The 25,498-nt window shown below is 44.6% G+C and overlaps 1 protein-coding gene across 3 annotated transcripts in view; it reads right to left on the reverse strand.

Moving 5' to 3' along the window:
* LOC115139459 (kalirin-like) overlaps positions 1–25,498 on the reverse strand; it is a 275,127-nt gene that overhangs the window by 126,562 nt on the left and 123,067 nt on the right. For 2 of the 3 annotated variants that reach the window (XM_029676917.2, XM_065003517.1), the window contains exons 1-4: positions 14,684–14,783; positions 9,762–9,953; positions 8,714–8,845; positions 6,614–6,844 (exon numbers count right to left, since the gene is read on the reverse strand). In XM_029676917.2, coding sequence (XP_029532777.2) covers positions 6,614–6,844; positions 8,714–8,845; positions 9,762–9,953; positions 14,684–14,695 — 567 coding nt within the window. In that variant the 5' untranslated portion in view covers positions 14,696–14,783. Of the gene's footprint in view, positions 1–6,613; positions 6,845–8,713; positions 8,846–9,761; positions 9,954–14,683; positions 14,807–21,286; positions 21,800–23,188; positions 23,382–25,498 lie in introns of those variants that run through there. The other variant, XM_029677004.2, reaches the window with a different exon arrangement.

The following is a 25,498-nucleotide window of genomic DNA, read 5'->3' on the forward strand; positions in this document are numbered from 1 at the left end:
ATGGCCTATTGTGCGTAGATCAGTGACACAACATCTAAATTGAAATGATTTGAAATTCAGGCTGCAACGTAACAAAACGTGGAAAAAGTCAAGGGGTCTAAATGCTTTCCGAAGGCAACCATGTGTATACAGTGTGTACTAACTAAATGTACAGTACAGTCTTCATGGACATCTGTTCCTAACAATATGTAATTAGTGGGCTGTAAACAAAGTCACCCCCCTACCACTGAGCTCGACTCTGACTGCGGGCAGAGGGCCGAGGGCAGGGGCCAGACACACAGTGGACTGCACAGTACACCGTTTCTGTTTCAGCAAGTCCAGTGTGGCTTTCAAAGTGGTGTATTCTATCTCGTACATTTGTTGTATTACGCTGTGTGTGTCCCAAATGACACCCTATTGCCTACTGAGTGCCTATAGGGCTCTGGTCAAAAGTAGTGCATTATATAGGGAATAGGATGCCATTTGGAACAAAAACGCTCTGATCTGAAGCTCTACACCCAGCTAGCACGTAACTTTCTGTAATAACATGTGTTTCTTAGAGCTTGGTGAGAGCGTGGTTGTCCTATGGCTATTTTGCATATAATCTTCCCACAACTTTCTGGGAATGTTGCAGGATGAAAAATAAAATAACTTGGCATTCTCAGCACATTTAAGGAACTTTATTTTCTTGTTTTTTCTGTACTTCAGCAGAACGTTTCCTAAAAGTTCAAACGTGGTTACATTTAAATGACATTTTGGTAATGCTCCAGGAACGTCCTCCAACTGGTTTGACATTAGGAATGTTCTCAAATAGTTCAGAGACCGTTAAGAAACAACGTTCTTCTGTGTGAATTTCAGAACTTCACCATAACGTTTCCTACAGGTTTCCTCATGGTTCTATTTAAAGTCATGTTCTCATTGTTCCGAGAGCGTTAAGACAACGTTACACAAAAACCACAAGAAAACTTGAGTAAAGTTCAGAGAACATTCTAAGAATGTAATTTAAAAACATATACATTCTGTTGTCAGCATCAACAAAACTCTCCATCTTGTTAAGTTTGTTTAGGTGTGTTAGCTGAGCCCACTAATTGGCCACACCCGATCATAATAAGTGCATGTTTCCTTTGAAAAGGGGTTTGTTTCTAATAGACAAAAATGTGAGATTTTTGATTTGTATGAAATGAAAAAACATGGCATGCTAGCTCCATCCTGGTGATGCAGTGGACTAATTCCATGGAGAGAGAACAGAATATCATAGGTTTGAATCTCACTGATGCTGTGCCACAATAAAAAAAGAAATGTGTTTTCAATGGCTAATGCTTAAGCAAATGAATTTCCATGTGTCCTATCTTTGCTTGGAGTTTAAAACAGCTAACCCAAACTAAGCAAGCAGTGATATTAAAAGTCTTACATGCTCTTAGAATGTTAATGAATTACCTTCAAATGACCTATCATTTCTGTTCTCAAAACGTTAATTAAACCTCCCAGGAAAATTTTCAGGGAACCATAGTAAAACCTTCTCAGAACCTCCCTGCAACCTAAAAATGTATGTTCCCAGAACAGGCAACATTAAAAAAAAAAAAAACGTATGAATTCATTCCCAGATTGTAACGATCGTTGTCCTCCTCGGATGAGGAATAGGAAGGATCGGACCAAAACGCAGCGTGGTAAGTGTCCATTTTAATAAAATATAACTGAAAACTGAATACAAAATAACCAAAGTGAAACAATGACACTCCAAACAGTTCTGTATTGTGAAACACAGACCATGAAAACAACTACCCACAACCCATAGTGGGAAAACAGGCGGCCTAAGTATGGTTCTCAATCAGAGACAATGAGAACAAGAACCATACCCGGCCAAAAACACAGAAATACAAAAACATAGAAAAAAAGAACATAGAAAGCCCACCCTAGTCACACCCTGGCCTAACAAAAATAGAGAATAAATGGCCAGGGAGTGACACAGATTCAATGGGAAACCAAAAACGTACTTTCCCACAACTTCCAAGGAACCAAATGTGCTAGCTGGGCAGACACACAGGTTGAAGGAGTTCTATTTCTCAGATGAAACTAGAGACACAAATTGTCTCTCTTCGTTTTGTGTTGAAATGAATGTGTGCAGTGCAGCGATACAGGGTTCAATACCTTCTCAGAGGAGAGGGAGAAAGGTTGGTTTACGGAACAAATCAGAACATGAAAGCACACGTCGGATACGGAAGCAGATCGGACTGAAATGAAAGAGAAAGAAAAAGAGAGAGGCATGCATACTGTAGCTGCTGATAGCAGTCGGTGCTGTCAGACAGATAAGGGTGTTCATTAAACCACTCCAAGTAAACATCATTGACATGATATGGATATCAATGAACTACCCTGATGTGGTTCCCTTGAGTAAATGTAAATAAACTAGTGCACTGTGAGTATACACTGAGCATATGAACTAACTAAATGCATATGCTACTCTCTCCATGGATGCATCCCAAGTGGCACTCTATTCTTTATAGAGTACACTACTTTTGGCCATTACCCTATGGGGCCCTTGTCAAAACTAGTGCACTCAACCGGTAATAGGGTTCAGTTTGGGTCCTATAAATGAGCTCCACTCTGACTGTGGGCAGGTGGACTCACTGGACTGCACACTACACTGTTTCTGTTTCCGTCTCTCCAGTGTGGCTTTCACTGTGGTGTATTCTATCTAGTACATTGTTCTATTACTCGAGTTGCTTCCCAAATGACAGCCATTTCAATACCCTCTCAGGGAAAGAGAGAAAGGTAGGTTGGTTTACGGAAACAAATCAGAACAGCAGAAAACACGTCGGAAGCACAATAGACACTGAAGCAGATCGGATTGAAATGAAAACTGGCCGACAGTCGAGCTTGTCTTTTCTTCATTTTTATATTGAATAGGCCCTAATCAAGGAATGATAAATCCGATCACACTAATTTCACTGGCTGTGCCTGTGAAGTACTTTCTGGCATGTGTTCTCTAATAAACACACTTCAATGACTGGATGTGCGTCCCTAAATGGCATTCTATTCCCTATATAGTCCACTACTTTTGACCAGAGCCTCATGGGCCGTGGTCAAAAGTAGAACGGTATAAAGGGAATAGGATGTCATTTGGGACTCACATTGGATGATGAATAGTAGAGACTGGCCTCATTGAGGGGGGAGTGGACTCGTTATCACAGTGAAAAAGAGGTAGGGAGAGGAGGAGATATGAGAGCAGCGGTGAGAGGTATTCACCCAAAATGAGCCATACTGCAAGAGGAGGAAGGTGTGAGAGACGATGTGTGATTATGAATCTCCCTGAGTTGACAAAGAAAGCTGAGATACACACGCACCCTACCACACACACGCACCCTACCACACACACGCACCCTACCACACACACACCCTACCACACACACACACACACACACACACACGCACCCTACCACACACACACACGCACGCACCCTACCACACACACACACACGCACCCTACCACACACACGCACCCTACCACACACACACACACACACACACACACACACACACACACACACACACCACACACACACACACACACTACCACACACACACACACACACACACACACACACACACGTTACACAGCATTGCTTTTTTAGGCGATTGAATCCTTGGTAACATTTTCTAAGATTATGCCTAGTAATTATTCCTTAAGTTTGTGAGGTAAGTGAGGCTTGAGTCAACAGCGCCCCAGTGTCCCTGGTGGACTGGTTATACATTGTTTGGCTTGGCTGATCAGAGGTCAGTTCTTGATTTGTATCCCAGACTTGGCTCGGTGCTGTTGCTGGAATTAGAGCTGACTCCAACGGACCTCGTCTAGTTTGTTCTCCAGTGATTGTACATTCTCCACTGGAACAGAGAGTAGAGGTGGTTTATTCACTCGCTAGTTTCATCAGGCTGTCCCCACGTTGGCCTCCATATCGTAATTTCATCAGGAAGCCCCCACATCAGCCTCTATATCGTAGTTTCATCATGCTGTCCCCACGTCGGCCTCTATATATTTGTTTCATCAGGGTGCCCCCACGCCGGCCTCTATATCGTAGTTTCATCAGGCTGTCCCCATGTTGGCCTCTAAATCATAGTTTATCAGGGTGCCCCCACGCCGGCCTCTATATGGTAGTTTCATCAGGCTGTCCCCATGTTGGCCTCTATATCATAGTTTCATCAGGGTCTTCCCATGTGGCCTCAGTATCATAGTTTCATCAGGCTGTCCCCACATTGGTCTCTATATCGTAGTTTCATCAGGGGGCCCCCAGGTCAGGCATCTATATCGTAGTTTCATCAGGATGTCCCCGCGTTGGCCTGTATATCGTAGTTTCATCAGGGTCTTCCCACATTGGCCTCTATATCGTAGTTTCATCAGGGTCTTCCCACGGTGGCCTCTATATTGTAGTTTCACCAGGGTGCCCCCAAGTCGGCCTCTATATCATAGTTTCATCATGCTGTCCCCACGTTGGACTCTATATTGTAGTTTCATCATGCTGTCCCCACGTTGGCCTCTATATCGTAGTATTATCAGGCTGCCCCCACGTCGGCCTCTATATCGGAGTTTCATAATGCTGTCCCCACGTTGTTTATCAGGCTGCCCCCACGTCGCCCTCTATATCGGAGTTTCATAATGCTGTCCCCACGTTGTTTAGTTTCATAATGCTGTCCCCACGTTTTATCAGGCTGCCCCCACGTTTATCAGGCTGCCCCCACGTTGCCCTCTATATCGGAGTTTCATAATGCTGTCCCCACGTTGTTTATCAGGCTGCCCCCATCAGGCTGCGCCCTCTATATCGGAGTTTCATAATGCTGTCCCCACGTTGTTTATCAGGCTGCCCCCACGTCGCCCTCTATATCGGAGTTTCATAATGCTGTCCCCACGTTGTTTATCAGGCTGCCCCCACGTCGCCCTCTATATCGGAGTTTCATAATGCTGTCCCCACGTTGTTTATCAGGCTGCCCCCACGTCGCCCTCTATATCGGAGTTTCATAATGCTGTCCCCACGTTGTTTATCAGGCTGGCTGCCCCCACGTTGTTTATCAGGCTGCCCCCACGCCCTCTATATCGGAGTTTCATAATGCTGTCCCCACGTTGTTTATCAGGCTGCCCCCACGTCGCCCTCTATATCGGAGTTTCATAATGCTGTCCCCACGTTGTTTATCAGGCTGCCCCCACGTCGCCCTCTATATCGGAGTTTCATAATGCTGTCCCCACGTTGTTTATCAGGCTGCCCCCACGTCGCCCTCTATATCGTCGTATTTTCCTCTTCCTAGTGTCGAGTATAATTCTTCATCCAAATCGAGATTAGTGATCGCTGTTCTAAGTCCAGAAGCTCTTTGCCGTCATAGGAAACAATGGTGGAAACATTATGTACAAAAAAAAGTTACGATTAGTGCAAAAAAACACACAAAATAGCAGAATTGGTCAGGAGCCCGTAAAACGGCCGCTATACTGTACATGCCAGCGCCATTCTGTATAGGCCCTGGTCAAAAATAGTGCACTAAATAGAGAATAGGGTGCCATTTGGGACACACTCCCAGACTGCAGCTCTTCCCTTCTCCGAAATGGCCAACGCAAGGGATACTAACTGTCCTCCTGAGCACGTTCCAGATGAGAAATATTAGAGTAACAATTCTGCTCATGAAAAGTCATTACCCTTAACTGTTGAAAAACTCCTCTTTCTTCACGCTGCTCGTTTGAAATATGGACTCCTTTTTCAAACCCAGAGTCAACACAGAGCCATATGAGTTATGAGATGTAAATTCATATTTTGCTGCAGTATCAGGGCAAGGAACTGTGTTCTCTAAAATGGGCTCAACCAAAACAATAAATGAGTCATGTTCTACAGAGCAAATTGACACCGTGACCTACTAACCTCATACTGTTAATAAACTAGTGTGCCATAAAGCATTTCTATAGGCAAACATCTAAGTCCTTACAACTCCCACAGCCCTAACAAGTGACTAAAGAGGCGGTGCACCAACATATGAATCAAGATGCAGAATTTCTTTTACACTGTGTCGTCATGTTCAATTTGCTATTTACAATACAGTTAGTGATGTACAGTAGGAGGCCGAACACACAGGCCATTCGTCCAACAGGAAACAGTAAGATGGCCTGTGTGGGTTTGCCAGGGGATGTGAGCGGCATGGAGCTACGTTTGTAACAGTGCTAAAGTTGTCTAGCAACTGTCAAATGTGAGGCGCAACAGAGCCAGTTACAACGGAAGTATCTGATGATGAATAGATTAGAGAATAAGCTATTTGTTTTTTAACACAGTGGCCACAGCCTATCACCTACTGTAGGTAAGCCCTTGTTTAATAGCCTACGACATGGTGCTGAAATGTTACGACATTCTACTTCAAAACCAAATGGTACATAGTCACAAAAGTATTTGTCAAATTAAAAAAAGAAACGTGAAAAAAAGAAATGGAGCGGCATTCTCCCCCCCCCCCCCACCCCCCCCGTGAGCACTGAGCGATTTTTTTGCAGAGCGGGGGAAAAGATGTTGAGCGCCAGAACGGTGTGCAAAGACCAATCCGAGATCGATGAGTGGAATTTCCAACCGCTCAAATACTCTGGCGTGTGCACGTGTATATAAACACTAGTTACCTGTTGGACGTCCTGTTGGAACACACAGAGCTGTAGCCTCTGGTGCAGGCGGACCTTGCGGTGCTGCCAGATGCTCTCCAGGCGTCTCTGATGGTGCAGGACCTCGTGGACCACGTCCAAGATACAGTGGACCGCCTTGGAGTAGTTGGCTGTGGCCGTCAGAGACTCCGAGTTCCCCGGGCTCAATGGTCTCTGGAGGACATCCAGCAGTGCCTTGCCATCCTGACTGACCTTTTGACAGAGAGGGATGTGATATTTATTTATTATTTTTTTTTTTTTTAAAACTTTATTTACTAGGCAAGTCCGTTAAGAACAAATTCTTATTTTCAACGACGGCCTAGGAACAACGGCCTAGCCTAGGAACAACTGCCTGTTCAGGGGCAGAACGACACCTTGTCAGCTCGGGGATTTGAACTTGCAACCTTTTATGCTAACCACTAGGCTACCCTGCCGGGTTACTGGCCCAATGCTCTATCTGCTAGGCTAGAGCTAGGCTAATCCTCCTAATAGAGGCAGCAGGTAGCCTAGTGGTTAGAGCATTGGGCCAGTAACCAAAAGTTTGCTGGATCGAATCCCTGAGCTGACAAGGTAAAAATCTGTTGTTCTGCCCCTGAACAAGGCAGTTAACCCACTGTTCCCCAGTAGGCTCTCATTGTAAATAAGAATTTGTTCTTAACTGACTTGCCTAGTTAAATAAAGGTTTACAAAAACAAAACAAAGGTTGCTAGTTCAAATCCCCAAACTGACAAGGTGAAAAGAATCTGTCAATCTGCCCTTGAGCAAAGCACTTTACCCTAATTGCTCCAGGGTCACTGTCAATAATATCTGATCCCTGGCAGTAACACCACTGTCTCAGGGGGAGATGGGATATGCAAAAAACACATTCCCATTTTACACCTCACACTCGTAAATGCATTGAAACACGACAAATATAAGCACCCCCCATTTGACTACAGGGTTGCAACTTTCCCAAAATTCCCAGGTTCTCCACAAATCACATTTGGAGGATTCCTGGATTTCCTCCCGATTTCAGGATTTTTGGGGGGAAACCTAGGAATTTTGAGAATGTCCCAGAGATTTTGAAACTCTATGTCTGCATTAGATACAGTAATCACAATTAATCTTGAAGCGTGTCATGTCAGTCAAATCTTAGTTTCATTATGTGGAAAGAAAAGTTTGAGGAAAATAAGGGATTTGAAAGTCAGTTCCTTGGTAATCACCTCTGTTCTGTTCTAGCTGCACATGCACCGTCCTAAATTAAGCAAAGTCAAAGCTAAATCGCTAAATGACATGCACTTTCTTGTGCATTAGGATGAGTTTTTTTTCTTCTTCATCTATGGCACAATATGGAAGAGAACAGCAAAGCCTTTCTTTTTTTGGTTCAAACCACAGAGACGTTTATAGCAACCTATTCAGAGATGACACGAAAATAAAACAACCAAGGAGGAAAAAAGTAAGTGGGGTGCAGAGTCATCTAGTGAAATGCTACACAACCACAAACCTATCATCATACAGGATCTTCTGTGGGGAGTAAATCTGACATGGAAGGACAGAGGTCCACGTAATGCATAACAGGCCACGTGTCACACAGGGTGCAATGCAGATGGATTCAATGTGGCGGGTAAAGGTCATGTTTGATATAAAACTGTAGGACAGGGAAACGTTTACATGAAAGAGTTTTGTGTTTCTTCATTTAAGGGCAACATTTCAACGTTATGTGCAGAGTACATCCATGCTTAGATTGCTTATGATAATGTTAAGATAACTTATGACAGTCTTTTAAAAAGCATCGTATATATATCATATAAAAAGGGGGATTACAATTGTGGTCATTCCCCTTAAAAGCTATGTGGTGGGATCTTAAACTAGCACAGAATGCCACTATAAACCGGAGTTTAGTTAGTGCTCTAACTGGGTGAGTGTCAGGATTGGGGACAATACCATATCAATTCAGACAGTAAACCAAATTCCAAATCCATATTCTCCAATTCCCAATTGAAAAGCATTGAAAATAATTGAATTCTTAGTGTCCTTCCTGAATTGACCGGGATTGAAATGGAATTCGCCCCAACCCTGGTTTGTGTTGTGAGGGTGTCTCACCTCGGTGTAGGCCTGGGTCACTTGTTCGTAGAGGGTCTGGTGGTGGTGGATGGCCAGCTCCAGGTCCTGCATATCCGAGGGCAGTCCCCCCTCACTACACATCTTACACCAGGCCTCCACCCCAGCCAGGAACTGTATGAACACAGCCCAAAAAGACACATTCACACAACAGAACAGAGACAGATAGATCAATCAACAGAGCCCGGGGATAAATTTCATAGACAGAGGCCGGCAGGGAGGGAGGAAGGGAGGTAGGGAAGCAGGGAGGAAGGAAGGGAGGTAGGGAAGCATGGAGGGAGGAAGGGAGGTAGGGAAGCATGGAGGGAGGAAGGGAGGGAAGCATGGAGGGAGGAAGGGAGGGAAGCAGGGAGGGAGGGAAGCATGGAGGGAGGAAGGGAGGTAGGGAAGCAGGGAGGGAGGGAAGCATGGAGGGAGGAAGGGAAGTAGGGAAGCAGGGAGGGAGGGAAGCATGGAGGGAGGAAGGGAGGTAGGGAAGCAGGGAGGGAGGGAAGCATGGAGGGAGGAAGGGAGGTAGGGAAGCAGGGAGGGAGGGAAGCATGGAGGGAGGAAGGGAGGTAGGGAAGCAGGGAGGGAGGAAGGGAGGAAGGGAGGTAGGGAAGCAGACAGGCAGGCAGACCCTCTTTACGAGAGGCTGAGGAAACCCTGGACCCCGCCTGCCTGCCTGTCTGGCTCTCTGTAAAGCAGCAAAGTCTACAGCCGACAGGCACACCTGTAGCCCCAAACAATCTGCATCATAGCAGCTGCTGCCAAGGCAACGCAGGTCTATCTTAACGACCTCGACACAGCAACAGCCAGAGAAATACAGGACAACACTGACACTACAATCTCTCTCAGACGGCTGTGGGCTGGAAGGATGGTCATGCAACGCTTGAATTATCATGCAAATCCCCCTTTGATGTCAGTACATGTTTTACATAAATGTCTGCGTTACGTGCTCAGACTTCAAGTTAGGTAGAATTCAGGGCTATGTGACTGAGTGACAACAGTATGAGGGTTGCAGCCCGTAGGCCTACTGTCTACCGCCAACCTGTTCCGACTTCTGGTGGAAGACGGCCGACATGGCCAGGATGGTGCTGCGTTCATCCAGGGCGGCGGCGAAGCTCTTCCACTCCTGGTCCAGCTGGGCCGAGATCTGTTTGATCTGCTGCGAGGCGTAGTGGCCCGCCTCCGACAGCCGCGACGCCACCGACATGATCCGGTTGATGTTCACATAGGCATTCTGCACCGAGGGAGGGAGGGACACACATAGAGAAGACATCATATATTATGGGAAAGATCCAGGGTCTATATCAGGGTTATTCAACTTGTACCCGATGAGGTCCGGAGCTGGTTTTCCATTCTACCTGATAATTCATTGCCAGAGTTGAGTTTGAGGGGTCAATATAACTTAATTCAGGATCTATTTAATTTAATTCAGGATATATTGAATTAAATTCAGGATATTGTTTTTAATTGAATTCAGGATCTATTTGCTCCTTATAGCCCTGCGACCAACCATCAAACAGGCAAAGCATCAATACAGGGCTAAGATTGAACACCGGCTCCGACGCTCGTCTTATGTGGCAGGGCTTGCAAACTATTACAGACTGCAAAGGGAAGCACAGCCGCGAGCTGCCCAGTGACACGAGCCTACCAGACGAGCTAAACCACTTCTATGCTCGCTTCGAGGCAAGCAACACTGAGGCATGCATGAGAGCATCCGCTGTTCCGGACGACTGTGTGATCACGCTCTCCGTAGCTGACATGAGTAAGATCTTTAAACAGGTCAACATACACAAGGCTGCAGGGCCAGATGGATTACCAGGACATGTGCTGACCAACTGGCAGGTGTCTTCACAGACATTTTCAACATGTCCCTGGTTGAGTCTGTAATACCAACATGTTTCAAGCAGACCACCATATTCCCCAAGAACACAAAGGCAACCTGCCTAAATGAGTAGCACTCACGTCCGTAGCCATGAAGTGCTTTGAACGGTTGGTGAGGGCTCACATCAACACCATTATCCCAGAAACCCTAGACCCACTCCAATGTACATACTGCCCAAACAGATCCACAGATGATGCAATCTCTATTGCACTAGACCTTTCCCACCTGGACAAAAGCAACACTTATGTGAGAATGCTATTCATTGAGTACAGCTCAGCGTTCAACACCATAGTACCCTCAAAGCTTATCACTAAGCTAAGGATCCTGGGACTAAACACCTCCCTCTGCAACTGGATCCTGGACTTCCTGATGGGCCGCCCCAAGGTGGTGAGGGTAGGTAGCAACACATCTACCACGCTGATCCTCAACACTGGAGCTCCCCAAGGGTGAATACTCAGTCCCGTCCTCTACTCCCTGTTCATCCACGACTGCATGGCCAGGCATGACTCCAACACCTTCATTAAGTTTGCAGACGACACAACAGTGTCACCGACATCGACGAGACAGCCTATAGGGAGGTCAGAGACCTGGCCGGGTGGTGCCAGAATAACAACCTATCCCTCAACGTAAACAAGACTAAGGAGATGATTGTGGACTACAGGAAAAGGAGGACCGAGCATGCCCCCATTCTCATCGATGGGGCTGTAGTGGAGCAGGTTGAGAGCTACAAGTTCCTTGGTGTCCAGATCATCCAACAAACTAGAATGGTCCAAACACACCAAGACAGTCGTGAAGAGGGTACAACAAAGCCTATCCCCCCTCAGGAAACTAAAGAATTTGGCATGGGTCCTGAGATCCTCAAAAGGTTCTACAGCTGCAACATCGAGAGCATCCTGCCTGACTGGTTGCATCACTGCCTGGTACGGCAATTGCTCGGCCTCTGACTGCAAGGCACTACAGAGGGTAGTGTGTACGGCCCAGTACATCACTGAGGTTAAGCTGCCTGCCATCCAGGACCTCTACACCAGGCGGTGTCAGAGGAAGGCCCTAAAAATTGTCAAAGACCCCAGCCATCCCAGTCATAGACTGTTCTCTCTACTACCGCATGGCAAGGGGTACCGGAGTGCCAAGTCTAGGACAAAAAGGCGTCTCAACAGTTTTTACCCCTAAGCCATAAGACTCCTGAACAGGTAATAAAATGGCTACCCGGACTATTTGCATTGTGTGCCCCTCCCAACCCCTCTTTTTTACGCTGCTGCTACTCTCTGTTTATCATATAAGCAAAGTCACTTTAACTATACATTCACGTACATACTACCTCAATTGGGCCGACCAACCAGTGCTCCCGCACATTGGCTAACCGGGCTATCTGCATTGTGTCCCGCCACCCACCAACACCTCTTTTACGCTACTGCTACTCTCTGTTCATCATGTATGCATAATCACTTGAACCATATCTACATGTACATACTACCTCAACTCAGCCTGACTAACCGGTGTCTGTACGAAGCCTCGCAACTTTTATAGCCTCGCTACTGTATATAGCCTGGCTTTTTACTGTTGTTTTATTTCTTTACTTACCTATTGTTCACCTAATACCTACTATCGCTTATTAGCCAAACAATCAATGCTACAGAGATACTGTATGACCTGTGAGCCAGTCCGGCATGAAATTATGGTGTAGAGCTTAGCGACAACAAGCGTGACAGATTTCTGCAGCTTTGACAGAATCGCTCAATCTCTGGCAGGCCACCCCTGATGTCTTTGACACACAAACAGGTAGACAGACATTTACATCCTCTGTGCTGCCATCTGGCTCTGTAGTGCACAAAACCCACCCACCCATCCCTCCACTATGGGAGTTTAATCATCTCTGGCCGCTTTAGGCCCAACCATTTATCAGCTTCACATGATGCACCCACCGTGGGCTTTATTTACCGCTAAACCTGATTAGAACTGGTAATGAAGGCATGAAAAACAAACAGCTCGCTGGTTTAAAGCAGGGCTTTAGTGAACTACGTTCAGACATGGTAGCTACATGCTGGACACGCTGAGCCAAGACACGTCAAAACATAATAACAGCATGATTTAGGAGTCTGTATGAGCAGAGCGGAGCAAGAGAGAGTGTGGAGGGAGCGAGCGAGACAGAGAGAACGAGAGAGAGTGAGAGAGAGTGGTTCTTCAGTGAGAGCCAAGCTGCCTCTGAGTGGGGAGGTTTTATTGTAAAAAAATACAATGGCAAAAGAAGGCTAGAATCAGACTAAAAAAATAAAATATATAAGTATTGAAAAATATACTGTGTCTGTATAATGTATTTAGTATGTATAAGCTGGAAGTAGAAGCGTTGTTGTCCATTAGTTTACTCCAATTAGGTGGTAGGGGTGTTAGGGTTAGGGGGAAATATATTAATATATATATATATATATATATACAATAATATACAATATATACAATATATATATATATATATTGAGGGATTGGAAATTATGCAGACAATAACACTGATGGAAGGCACAATCTATCAACAATTTTAAAGCTGATCTACCCCCCCCTAAATGCTAGGACTTTCCATGCCATTCAAATGTGCATGTGGTGTGTTTGGTACATACAGTGCCGCAGAAAAATGATTTGCCCCCTTTCTGGTTGTCTCTATTTTTGCATATTTTTTTATACTGAATATTATCAGAACTTCAACCAAAACCTAATATTAGATAAAGGAAACGCGTGTTTACAAATAACCGACAAATTGATACTTACTTCATTCATTTAATTAACAAAGTTTTGCAACACCCAGCTCCCCTGTGTGAAAAAGAAAGTCATTGACATGGGTCCCATTATGCCTGGTGGAAACCAAACACCGCATTCTACAGTAAGAACCTTATACCAACGGTCAAGCATGGTGGTGGTGGTGTGATGCTTTTGGTGATGCTTTTCTGCCTCAGGACCTGGACCTGCACGACTAAAAAGCAACACATTTGAAGTTTTGGAATGGCCAAAGTCCAGACCTAATCCCAATTGAGACGTTGTGCCAGGACTTGAAATGAGTAGTTCATGCTTGAAAACACACAAATGTCGTTGAGTTAAAGTATTTATGCATGAAAGAATGGGCCAAAATTCCTCCACAGCAACGTGAGAGATCTGATCAGGAAACGTTTGGTTGGAGTCTTTGCAGCGAAAGGTGGCAGAACCAGTTATCGAGTGCAAAGGTGCAATGACTTTTTCACACAGGGGCATTGGATGTTGCATACTGTAACTTTGTTTATGAAATAAATGAAATAAGTATGTAATTGTTATGTTATTTGTTCACCTTTATCTAATATTAGGTTTTGGTTGAAGATCTGATAACATTCAGTATCAAAAATATGGAAAAGTAGAGAAAATTAGAAGGGGAGCAAACGTTTTCCCAGCACTGTATGTGGCTTGATTTCTGAACCAAATAGCACCAAACATGTCTTCATTCTGTCAGAGCAAAACTACAGTAGAGGCCATTCCCTACTCTAAGGTGTATCTCAAAAGGCACCCTATTCATACTTATGACCAGGGCCATGTAGGTAACAGGGTGCCATTTGGGAAACATCCGAACAGTAATTTAGTAATGGCAGTGTAACTGGTGAGTAGAAGCAGAGGCAATCAAATCAACATTGAGGAAGTAGCCTGCGATTTCAGTAGAGCAATACAAATCTGAACATGTGTGTTCATATGCAAAATGGACTTTGCCAGCGCTCCATCGCCAGTGGCCTGCGCTAGATCATTGGTAGCTGTACGAGCATGTTTCTTTCACAACCCTATTTGAAATACTAATACAGTAATTGAAAGGCTTTTTGACTCGCTCCTCGAACATCGACCAGTCTGTCTTTCAATAATTCCGCTTTTACTCCGCTCATACAAAGTGAAATCACTGAGCCATGACTCAGAGTATTGATGTCATCCATATTATTAGATCCCCCATCCCCATACACTGTTTCCTCTCACACCACATAGTCCTCTCACACCGCATAGTCCTCTCACCCCACCTAGTTGCCACACCCCATTTAGTTCCCACATCCCATATAGTCCTCACACACTACATAGTCCTCACATACCATAGAATTCATGGCAAAGTGATTGTGCTGCGTCTGGAGGTCCACGGCGTGTTGGTAGCTGACTCCGATCTCTGTGTGGCTCTGCAGGAACACTTCCTTATTGTGACTGATCCAGTCAAACATCTATGATGGGAACAAACAAAGATACATAAGGTTAGTTAAGGTTGCTGGTTGGGTTACTGGTCCTGTGTGGCTCAGTTGTTAGGGCATGGTGCTTCTGGGTTCGATTCCCGCTGGGCACACCCATTCAGAAATGAATGCACGGCTTGCACGCATATAAATAGCATATTATATATAATCAATCAATCATCATAATGATCATTCCCATTGATGGTTTAGCTGTTGTCACTCATCACAGCACAGCAAACAGACATTATTTCATTTGCAGGTGTATTGGACAGGATCAAGAGAGAGGAAAGACACAGCAAAGGGCTGGATTTGAACCCATGCTTCAGCAGTATATGTGACCCAGAGGCAGCAGCTTAGACCACTAGACCATCCTATGACACGGCAGATTCAGAACATTCAGTGCTTTACATGATACTGTAGTCCTCTCTCTGGTGTTAATTATACCCTAATGATCATTGGGAGGCTTGCCATCGCTCTTTATTAAGATCCTGCACCAGTACACTCAACTACATGATCAAAAATTAAATAACGGTGGCGTGACAAGCATGATTATAGGGTCACATTAGGACAGCCCTCTAGGCCAGCAGCTTTACAGCAGCTTTACACCCCCGCTCTGAAGAGCCTGCGACATTAGAATACATCTATTTAATCAGGTTTGATTGAGCTGTTAATTAAACATTGGCTCAAGTGTGACCTCTCAGCCCTGCCTTCCAATGTAAGTCCTTATAAAAGGCATGAGTTGTCTGATGTGTTTGTACTGATATAACAGATTACGGAGCAGGTGTTGCTATAGACAATTTGCTCCGATTTAGACGTTTTTTTTTAATGAATAGTGCTATGGTAATTATTATCCTACTAAACCATGATCAATTGCAGTAAAAAGTTACAATGGCTTTTCTTTCAATAAGCAATAACTTTAGGAAATAGAATGGGAAAAGCAGAAAAGTGGCAAGGAAAAAATGGTCCTCCATATATTTTGGTTTTGAATCATATTTCTTACCCTCAAAGTAGGGTTTGATTTAATCAACTTTATTGTCAAAAGACCATATGATTGAAACGATACTTAGAAATTCTCTAACTTGTCATGCTTATTAAATTAAATCTTGACAGCTTAATCTAATCATTTACCAATTAAACGGAGAGAAGCTAGCTAAAGAATAATTAGCTCAATGACTGTTTCCTTTTTTTTAGGGTGGACAATTCTGGCTCAGTGCAGTTGCTGATAAATGACTCCCTATCATGTTCACTTGACGATAAGGAACCGTTTGCACTACAAGTTTGCAAGTGCAGGAAAATTCTCGGCAACGAAAGAGTGTTCAAAAGAGTGATCCTACATCTGTGTATCATTATCCAAAATGAACAACAACTTCTTCCTTATCATAAACCTAAAATGTACTCTGTAAAAATGACATATCCCTTGAAATAAATATATTGATTGCATCAAAAGAGGTATTTTTGTTTTCTCTCTATGGAGAACAACATTGATTTTAATCTAGAACTCTCCTGACTAAAAAAAAACATGTGAGATTTTTTCCCATCATATGGCGTTGATCATTACCAGTGCATGATGGGAGAGGAAGACGGCGGCGTGGAGGCCAGGCGAGAGGAGCAGTAATTGTTCATTTTGACTGGGACCCAAATGGCACCAGAATCCCTATAGGTCTTATCACCAGCAGCGGTGAGTGGGTAACATCACAGGGGAAGCCATGCCAGGGAGGGAAAAGCCAATATTACAACCTATGTGTTGTGATAATTGCCCTGTTTGCTCTATAACCTGTTAATTCAATCATATGCTTTGACACCTAAGGCCGAGACAATAAGAAGACACGGCGGCAGAATAAATTCAACCACACCGTTGTTTCATCACAAAACCAGAGAGCAACATCTATCCGGTGAAGTCCACAAAACATATTGCATGTAACAAACAGTTAAATGACCTACAGCATGGTCAAGCAAGTTAATGTTTCCATTTTTGGATCGCTAAACAACTATTGATTTAGAAACACGGATAGTTAGTGCAAGTCACAAAGAAAACTGCATCCACTATTTCAACGTCAGCATTTCAACATCATCTAATCATCTATGCAGTGACAACTAAATGATACCAACAACTATGTAGTCCAATAAATGTCATCTAAATATGATGTGGCTCTCCATGGTACTGATTTCTGTGTGTATGCCCGTGTGCGTGCTTGTGTAGCCGATGTGAAATTGCTAGCTAGTTAGCAGTGGTGCGCGCTAGTGGCGTTTCAATCGGTGACGTCACTTGCTCTGAGACCTTGAAGTAGTGGTTCCCCTTGCTCTGCAAGGGCCGCGGCATTTGTGGAGCGATGGGTAACGCTGCTTCGAGGGTGACTGTTGACGTGTGCAGAGCGTCCCTGGTTGCGCCCAGGTCGGGGCGAGGGGACGGACATAAAGTCTATACTGTTACACTTGCAAGTAGAAAAAAACATGTTCACTCACCCTACTTGTAGAGAAACGCCAATGGCATCCTCCTCTTTCATATTGCCTAAACGGTCTATGTCTCTGTCATACAGTACACTCTTTAAATTGTTGTTGTCCTAAGCTACCAGGCTAAAATGCTTGTTCACTAGCCTAACTTCCTTTCATGGGCAACAATGCGCCAGGCCAACTAGTTAACATTAGCCTACTACATCTAGCTGCATGTTGAACAGGCCAGGGGCACAATGTATGAATTTATGGTTGGATCAGAATCGGTGTTATAATAATTGGCCAGTACGTAGAATTAAGTAAAATCACAAGTCCAAATCCCCATCTCCATCCATGGCTAATTTAGGAAAGGGCCTATTGGAGCTAGCTAGCTAACCACCAGGAGGACAACAATGCAACGACATGCAACAATTCAATGACGTTTGGTGAGAAGCCAAATCCAAACTGGCTTCCCTTGACACCTTTTTTTCTGATGCGCCAGGACCATTCACAGCTGAGCTCACTCAGTTTAGCTCAATGCTGATTGGCTAGTATTTTATTATTTTTTTTATCCAGGGAGGCCAAATGCTCCTGCGAATTGAAGGAAATGTATGAAACACAGAGAGAACAAAGTTAAATTATTTTGTATGTTTTTTTCTTGGTGACATTTTTGGAGAAGCATGGCTTCCCTTGGCATGAATACGCACCATTGCTTATCAATAAAACGTCACAATATGGTGCAGAGCATTCGATTTGGCTGCTGGCGGGCAAGGAGACCCCTAGCTCCACTAAAACCATTGACAACTACCTGACGTAATTTCACATCGGCTACACTCACCCCCCTTTTGACCTCCTCCTCTTTCCGCAGCAACCAGTGATCCGGGTCAACAGCATCAATGTAACAATATAGACTTTACGTCCGTCCCCTCGCCCCGACCTGGGCGCGAACCAGGGACGCTCTGCACACGTCAACAGTCACCCTCGAAGCATCGTTACCCATCGCTCCACAAAAGCCGTGGCCCGTGCAGAGCAAGGAGAACCACTAAGGTCTCAGAGCAAGTGACGTCACCGATTGAAAGGCCACTAGCGCGCACCACCGCTAACTAGCTAGCCATTTCACATCGGCTGTCGGCAGCAATCTGTTTTTAAGCGTGTTTAATCCTATGTTGAAAAGGGATAATGTTAGCTAACTTCACTAGGTAGAGCCTACGTTGGTTGGAAAAAAGTACATTAGGTATACTTATCACTCTGTTTAGCCAACTGTACAAAGTTTCTACTGGTAGCTTGTCAAGCAGAGCCCACAAAGGATGGGTAATTGACCTAAACCACTCATACTTGTCAGGTAGAGAGTTCCCTTTAATTTTATGTCAGTAAAATATCAAATTAATGGTGGCCAATATTGAGAGATATCGTATCAGAAATTACACCATCAATTGATGTTTAATCAAATCAAATGTATTTATATAGCCATTCTTACATCAGCTGATATCTCAAAGTGCTGTACAGAAACCCAGCCTATAACTCCAAACAGCAAGCAATGCAGGTGTAGAAGCACGGTGGCTAGGAAAAACTCCCTAGAAAGGCCAAAACCTAGGAAGAAACCCAGAGAGGAACCAGGCTATGAGGGGTGGCCAGTCCTCTTCTGGCTGTGCCGGGTGGAGATTATAACAGAACATGGCCAAGATGTTCAAATGTTCATAAATGACCAGCATGGTCAAATAATAATAATCACAGTAGTTGTCGAGGGTGCAGCCAGTCAGCACCTCAGGAGTACATGTCAGTTGGCTTTTCATAGCCGATCATTCAGAGTACTGATCGTGTCCTGATCGTGAAACGCATGTAGTTATTTGCTGCTAAATTGTTTTGCATGGAATAATCAAACATTTTTAGTTCTGACTATGATGATAATATTACAACCAAAGTTAACATTTATTTGACAATCCCTTAAAAACTGCCCTCGGGTGTCAATGGTTTTAGGGGGTTTTGGGTCTCCTAGCCCCCCCCACCAGTCAAATGAAACGCTCTGCACCTTATTGTGACGTTTTACTGATAACGACCTATAGGTCCTGGTTAAAATAAGTCCCATATGTAGGGAATAGGGTGCCATTTGGGGTGCAAGCCAAAGAGAGCGCACAAGGTCATTATGGAGGACCAAAATAAACATGGGTCTATCCTCCCCTCCATCCTCCTCTCTGTCTGTTATTGTTCCCTTTGATCTTGATCCACACATATATGTAGTGCCTTTACTGGGGTTGCACACTGACAATTTCATTTCATTGTTCAAAAAATACCCTTATTAATGCTTGAGCTTCAAAGGTGCCCTGTTATAATACGCTCAGTGTTTACAGTCACTGTTCAAATGGCTGGAGTGCAGGTGTGCAACCACAAACGCTACTATGACTGTGCTCTAAGTGCTCGGTCGGATCCGAATTAAAAATAGTCTTATGGAATCTGAGCTTACAATATGACCAGTAGGTGAACTGCTGTAGCTATCCTGTTAGACTGTGAGTCGCGTAACACATTGTTAGTGCAGTGTTAGCAGGCAATCACAGACCAATTGGAGAGGACACATGGAGGGACAGACAGAGTATGTGTGCCAGGCCTTAATTGGCATTGTCCCCAGGGAAATTAATCTTTATCTGGGCCTGGCCTAATCATCAGGAGGAACCATGGGGCTCCACTGTCAGTAGAAAAGGGACTGACTGCACTTATCCAGATGAAGGCCTTTGTCTAGAATCCAGCAGGCATTGGCCTACTACTTCATCATTGTAGGGTATGTTGGGGGGAGTGCGGGCTTGAAGGCTTGGAGGGAATATTGCATGGTTAGGAGAATGCCGTTTTTCTTCCTTTCTGTCTGTATACACTAGCTGTGTGGCCATTTCACTGTAGTTTATTTGTTTGAGTTCATTTGTCCGGTTGTATTGGGAAACGGCAGATGACCTGGCAATGTAAAACATTGTTTTGAATGTGTGATCATCATTGTCATCTAAACCCAACCACCTTTTCTCGCAGGCTCACCTGTGTCTCTGACCTTGCCAGAGTTATATAGGTCCTAACATGAGGTCATGTTGTCGTCGTTGTGTTATTCCTAATGAGTTTTGGGGTATTTAGGCAATATGAGGTTTTCCTTTAAAAACCAAAAATAAATGACCAAAAAAATGATTATGAAATTATTACATATACCTTTGGGCTCATCTGGACAACATTACTGCCATTGTCAAGGGCGATGTGTGCGCAGAGGAGAATAAATAGTTTTTAATGCACACTTAAAAATACCTCACTAATTGGAAAAGTGGGCAAAATACATGTTTATTCCCTAAAATAGCATCTCGGGAATGAGGTACTGAACTGTTCTGTTTTTTCAGAATCTTGTAAAACCACATATCCTTCTAAAAACACAGGCTGTTATTATATCCCATTTAATATGCGTTTCAAATAAATAAACAAAATGCCAGCGTTTATGTATTCAGGCCCTGCATATAAACAGAGAAAGTCTGTGTCCAAAATGTCACCCGATCTGTACACTTTTGACCAGGGCCCAGAGGGCTCCGGTCAAAAGTATTGCACTATATACAGTCGGGGATTGAGGGCCATTTGGGATGCAACCTTAAATAACATCTAGCCAGAAGTTTGTTCATCGCTGTCATACTGAGGACTTTCACAATGTGTCTCTAGGATAAATATTTGCATCCAAGGATCAGGGATATTTATATGCAAAAAACCTCTCAATCAGTTTGCAACCTTTAAAAATAAATTCCATGTCGACGTTTGTCTGCCTTACTGTACACAAGGCACACGTTTGGCAATTAGAATGGTCTTACTAGCTAAACGCCCTGCATATTATATTATGAACGTCAAATCACCAGTGTATTTAATGTACGGTGGGTTCATTTTGGTTATTCTGTTAGCACGTTTGTAACCACGAGTTAAAGACAAAAGTCCATAAAATATTTCAATGGACATAAAGATTTTCAATTCAGAGATCAACTCAGCAGAAATGGTTTTATTGTGAATGTTTCTAGATCTCTGAGCTTGGTCACTCACCTTCTCTGCGTCCTGCTCAAAGAGGCGGAGCTGGAAACACTGGTCAAGCTTGAGCTTGCGGACGTGCCACATCTGGTGCAGGTGCTGTCTGGTGGAGTGCAGCTTGTCCAGCAGGCTGGCGATCTTAGGCACCACGCTCTGGAAGTCAGCGCTACCCGAGATGCAGTTCCTCCCAGAAAACCCGTCGCTAGATCGGATACACTGAAGCAGTCTCTGGCCCTCCCTGTCCAGCTCCTCCACGGGAGCCTTCATCACCTTCTTCTTGAGCTGCGTGTGCTCGTCGATGAGCCGCCGGGAGCCCTCCACGTCCACCGGGAACTCCTTCTTGGCCAGCAGCTCCTGGAGGTCCTCCAGGCGGGAGAGGAGGTGCACGGCCGAGCCCATGAACTCCTCCAGGGCCACGCGCAGATCCATCCACTCCTCGTGGTTGTACTCCAAAGAGCCCTCAAAGTCGTCTGTCAGCTGGGACGGGTCCACCAACTTAGTCAGGCCCTCCACTGACACCATGCTAGTCTGTCAAGTCAAATCCATATCAAGTGTTATTTGTCACCTGCTTCGTAAACAACAGGTGTAGACGAACAGTGAAATGCTTACTTAAGGGGGCCCTTCCCAACAATGCAGAGAGAAAAATTGAAAAATAACACAAGGAATGAATACACAATGGGTACCAGTACCGAGTCGATGTGCAGGGGTACGAGGTCATTGAGGTAGATATGTACATATAGGTAGGGGTAAAGTGATAATAAACAGTAGCAGCAGCATATGTGGTGAGTCAAAAGAGTTAGTGCAAAGGGGAGTCAATGCAGATAGTCTGGGTTGCTATTTGGCTAACTATTTAACAGTCTTATGGCTTGGGGTTAGAAGCTGTTCAGGGTCCATTTGGTTCCACGCTTGGTGCACCAGTACCGCTTGCCGTGTGATAGCAGAGAGAACAGTCTATGACTTGGGTGGCTGGAGTCTTTGACAATGTTTAGGGCCTTCCTCTGACACCGCCTGGTATAGAGGTCCTGGATGTCAGGAAGCTCGGCCCCAGCGATGCACTGCGCTGTACTCTCTGTAGTGCCTTGTGGTCAGATACCAAGCAGTCGCCATACCAAGCGGTGATGCAGCTAGTCAAGATGCTCTCAATGGTGCAGCTGTAGAACTTTTGGAGGATCTGAGGGACAATGCCAAATCTTTTCAGCCTACTGAAAATTCTTTGCGACTGTGTTGGCGTGTGTGACCCATGTTAATTCCTTAGTGATGTGGACACTGAGGAACTTGAAGCTCTCGACTCGCTCAACAGCACACAATCAAGAGGTTTGCATGATGTTACCCCAGCCAAAACATATATAGGCTTCATTGGATGCGTCCCAAATGACACCCTATTCCCTATATAGAGCTTTACTTTTGACCAGAGGCATACGGGGCCAAGGGTGCCATTTGGAACGCAGAAATTCTGTTTCTCATTAGCACTACAGTTCACTGTGGATGGTAGGAATGAGAAAGGGGAGGACCAAGGGGTGTAAGCTTAACCTCACACTACCTAGCACACTACTAATGGCTGACTTCTGTATAGCATTACATGCAGAGAATATGGGGAAAATCGTGGGGGGGGATAATCATTCTTTGCCATCTTTTCTCGCCAGTTCCTTTGAAAATACGGCTCTGTGCTTCCTGTCCATTTTAGAGACAGACCAAAATTAACAACTGTTGTCAAGTAGTGCTTATAGTCCTGTGATAACATCACAATAAAATGTTTACTATTCAACTCCGGATGAAATACATAATCACGATCAAAACAGGCATGCTGACTAGAGAAAATGCCTGTACGAGAGAAATATAAAATATTTTAACAATGGGCAACCAGACATGCCAACTAAAACAAGGCTCAGTTTTTTCCCATTCTGAGCTCTCCCTTACCTCAAAAGTGAACTTGGCACTGCCAAAGTTGGTTTTCTGCTTCTGCCAGAAGTTGTCCGGTTTGATGATGAGCGCCACGCAGATCTCAGCAGAGAAGGCTTCCTGCAGGGTCTTCAGTAGAGGCTTGATCAGGTCCCACTTGGAACCACGCATATCAATGATCACTGTGAAGCCCCGCTTGCACACATCCTCACTGGGAGATAGAGATGAAAGAGCGAAGCGAGAGAGAGAGAGAGAGAGAGAGAGAGAGTGAAGTGAGAGAGGGAGAGAGAGAGTGAAGCGAGAGAGAGAATGAAAGAGAGAGAGGTGAGGGAGAGTGAGAGTGGGGGTGGGAGAGAGAACCAACCGTTAGTACGCAGTATGCCCTACACATCACACCAACTCCAGGGGAGCCTGGGGGGGGGGGCTCTCCACACTATCCTCCAACACGCCCTACTTAATGTCCTTCAGCCAAGTTGGATCTGAATTGGTCCCTTGACTCCCCAGGACTCTGAGCCAACCACGGTGATGCTAAAGCCATTACACCACCGGAACTCGTTTAACTGCTATGGCTAAATGACAAGCGCTATTCAATTGGACTTGTTTTAAGCTGGCCCCCTCGTTCTACCTTCAGAGTGATGATTAGCTCCCACGATTCTAACTCTCTGACAAGCCTGTCATCGACGTTGAGCTCTTTCATTCTGGATCAACATACAAATAAGACTATCACACACATATCTCATTCTCTCCTCCTGGGCATGTCCTCTTTAGATGTAGTAGGCTTATTTGTTGGGATTCTCGTTTAAATTTCACCCCCCCCCATAACGAAAGGCCTCACTTTTCTAACAGGTTATGAGGCTGAAATAATATTAATGGTCTATTCTTAGGTCCCGATACTTTGAAAGCACTTGACTGTGATTGGAAGATAAAAATAACCTGTAATTGCTTTGGCCCGCCACATGCCCTCCTCCTCAAGCCTCCCCTACTTCTGGAATTAATATGATCCTCTCCACATCGTTTGTGTTGGAAGACTGGGGGACAAACAAGGGAAAATGTCTACATCCCAAATGGACCCTTATTCCCTATTTAGTGCACCACATTTGACCAGGGCCCATAGGACTATATAGGGAATAGGGTGCCATTTGGGGTGCACATTTTATTACATGAAGCATCTCCTTCCCCAGTGGTCACCAACCTTTTCTGAGCCAACATTTTATTTAAACATGACTTAACAAATGTAAGCCTATGCAACATTAATACCTACTAAAAGCAGTTATGTAGCCATGAGGGTTGTGCAGTAGGCTATAGGCCCAATACATTATTAAGGCATATTGGCAATGCTTGAATTGCCCTGCCAATTCGGATCTTCTCAGACCATTTAAAAATTATATTTAAAAATTGAGGTGTATGATCACACTGGTCACTTGTTGTATTACTTGAGCATAAATTGCATATTTTATTGGACTAATGGTGCCTGCATCTAATGGTCAGTCTCTCAGCAAAAGGAGGGAGGGAGAGAGGGAGAGAGAGAGCAGTGGAGGCTGCCTCTCACCATCCCTCGGGTCTCCTTCCCTCCGCTGAGACGAGACACTGTCTTCCAGCTGATGGTGAAACTGGAGTCGCACTTCTTTACTTCTGCCTAATGCACAAATTCATGTTTTTTTGTCCAGAAAATGTCAAATATTCCTCGATTTTAACAATGCAAGCCAATCGATACACTTTGTAGTCGGAGTTGATAGGGAGAATCACGTTTTATGGCTTATTAAAGTATTGAATGAAGTGTTGACAGTGCTGAATAAAAACTTAAACATGAACTTACTCATAATAACAGCAGCTCTTTGCTGTATTCATTTAAGTCTCTCTCTAGTCATGGTTTTAAACGTTTTGAAATGTCACAGTATCAACTTCGCTGTGGGATCGTGGACGCTGCAGGCATAGGTGATCTGAGCTATCGGACTGGCCAGCAGTAGTATACTGTAGATGCATTTGATTTGCTCCCCGGGCCCACCGGGTAGGCGGAGTTTGTACCTTCGGACACATAAAATGGTCCAAAATGGGAACACTTCGACTACCCAGCGAGCAGGGCAACTGAATCACCAGCTAGCACATTTGGTTCCTTGGAAGTTGTGGGAAAGTACATTTTTGGTTTCCTATTGGTTTTGGGAATGAAGACCAGCTTTAATATTGCAGCTAGATTTACGGTTCTATCAATATAATTGTTTGCAAAATGTCTAACCCCCCTTTTTATATATACAGTGCCTTGCGAAAGTATTCGGCCCCCTTGAACTTTGCGACCTTTTGCCACATTTCAGGCTTCAAACATAAAGATAT

This window comes from Oncorhynchus nerka, linkage group LG1, assembly GCF_034236695.1.
Source record: "Oncorhynchus nerka isolate Pitt River linkage group LG1, Oner_Uvic_2.0, whole genome shotgun sequence".
Classification (NCBI taxonomy): domain Eukaryota; kingdom Metazoa; phylum Chordata; class Actinopteri; order Salmoniformes; family Salmonidae; genus Oncorhynchus; species Oncorhynchus nerka.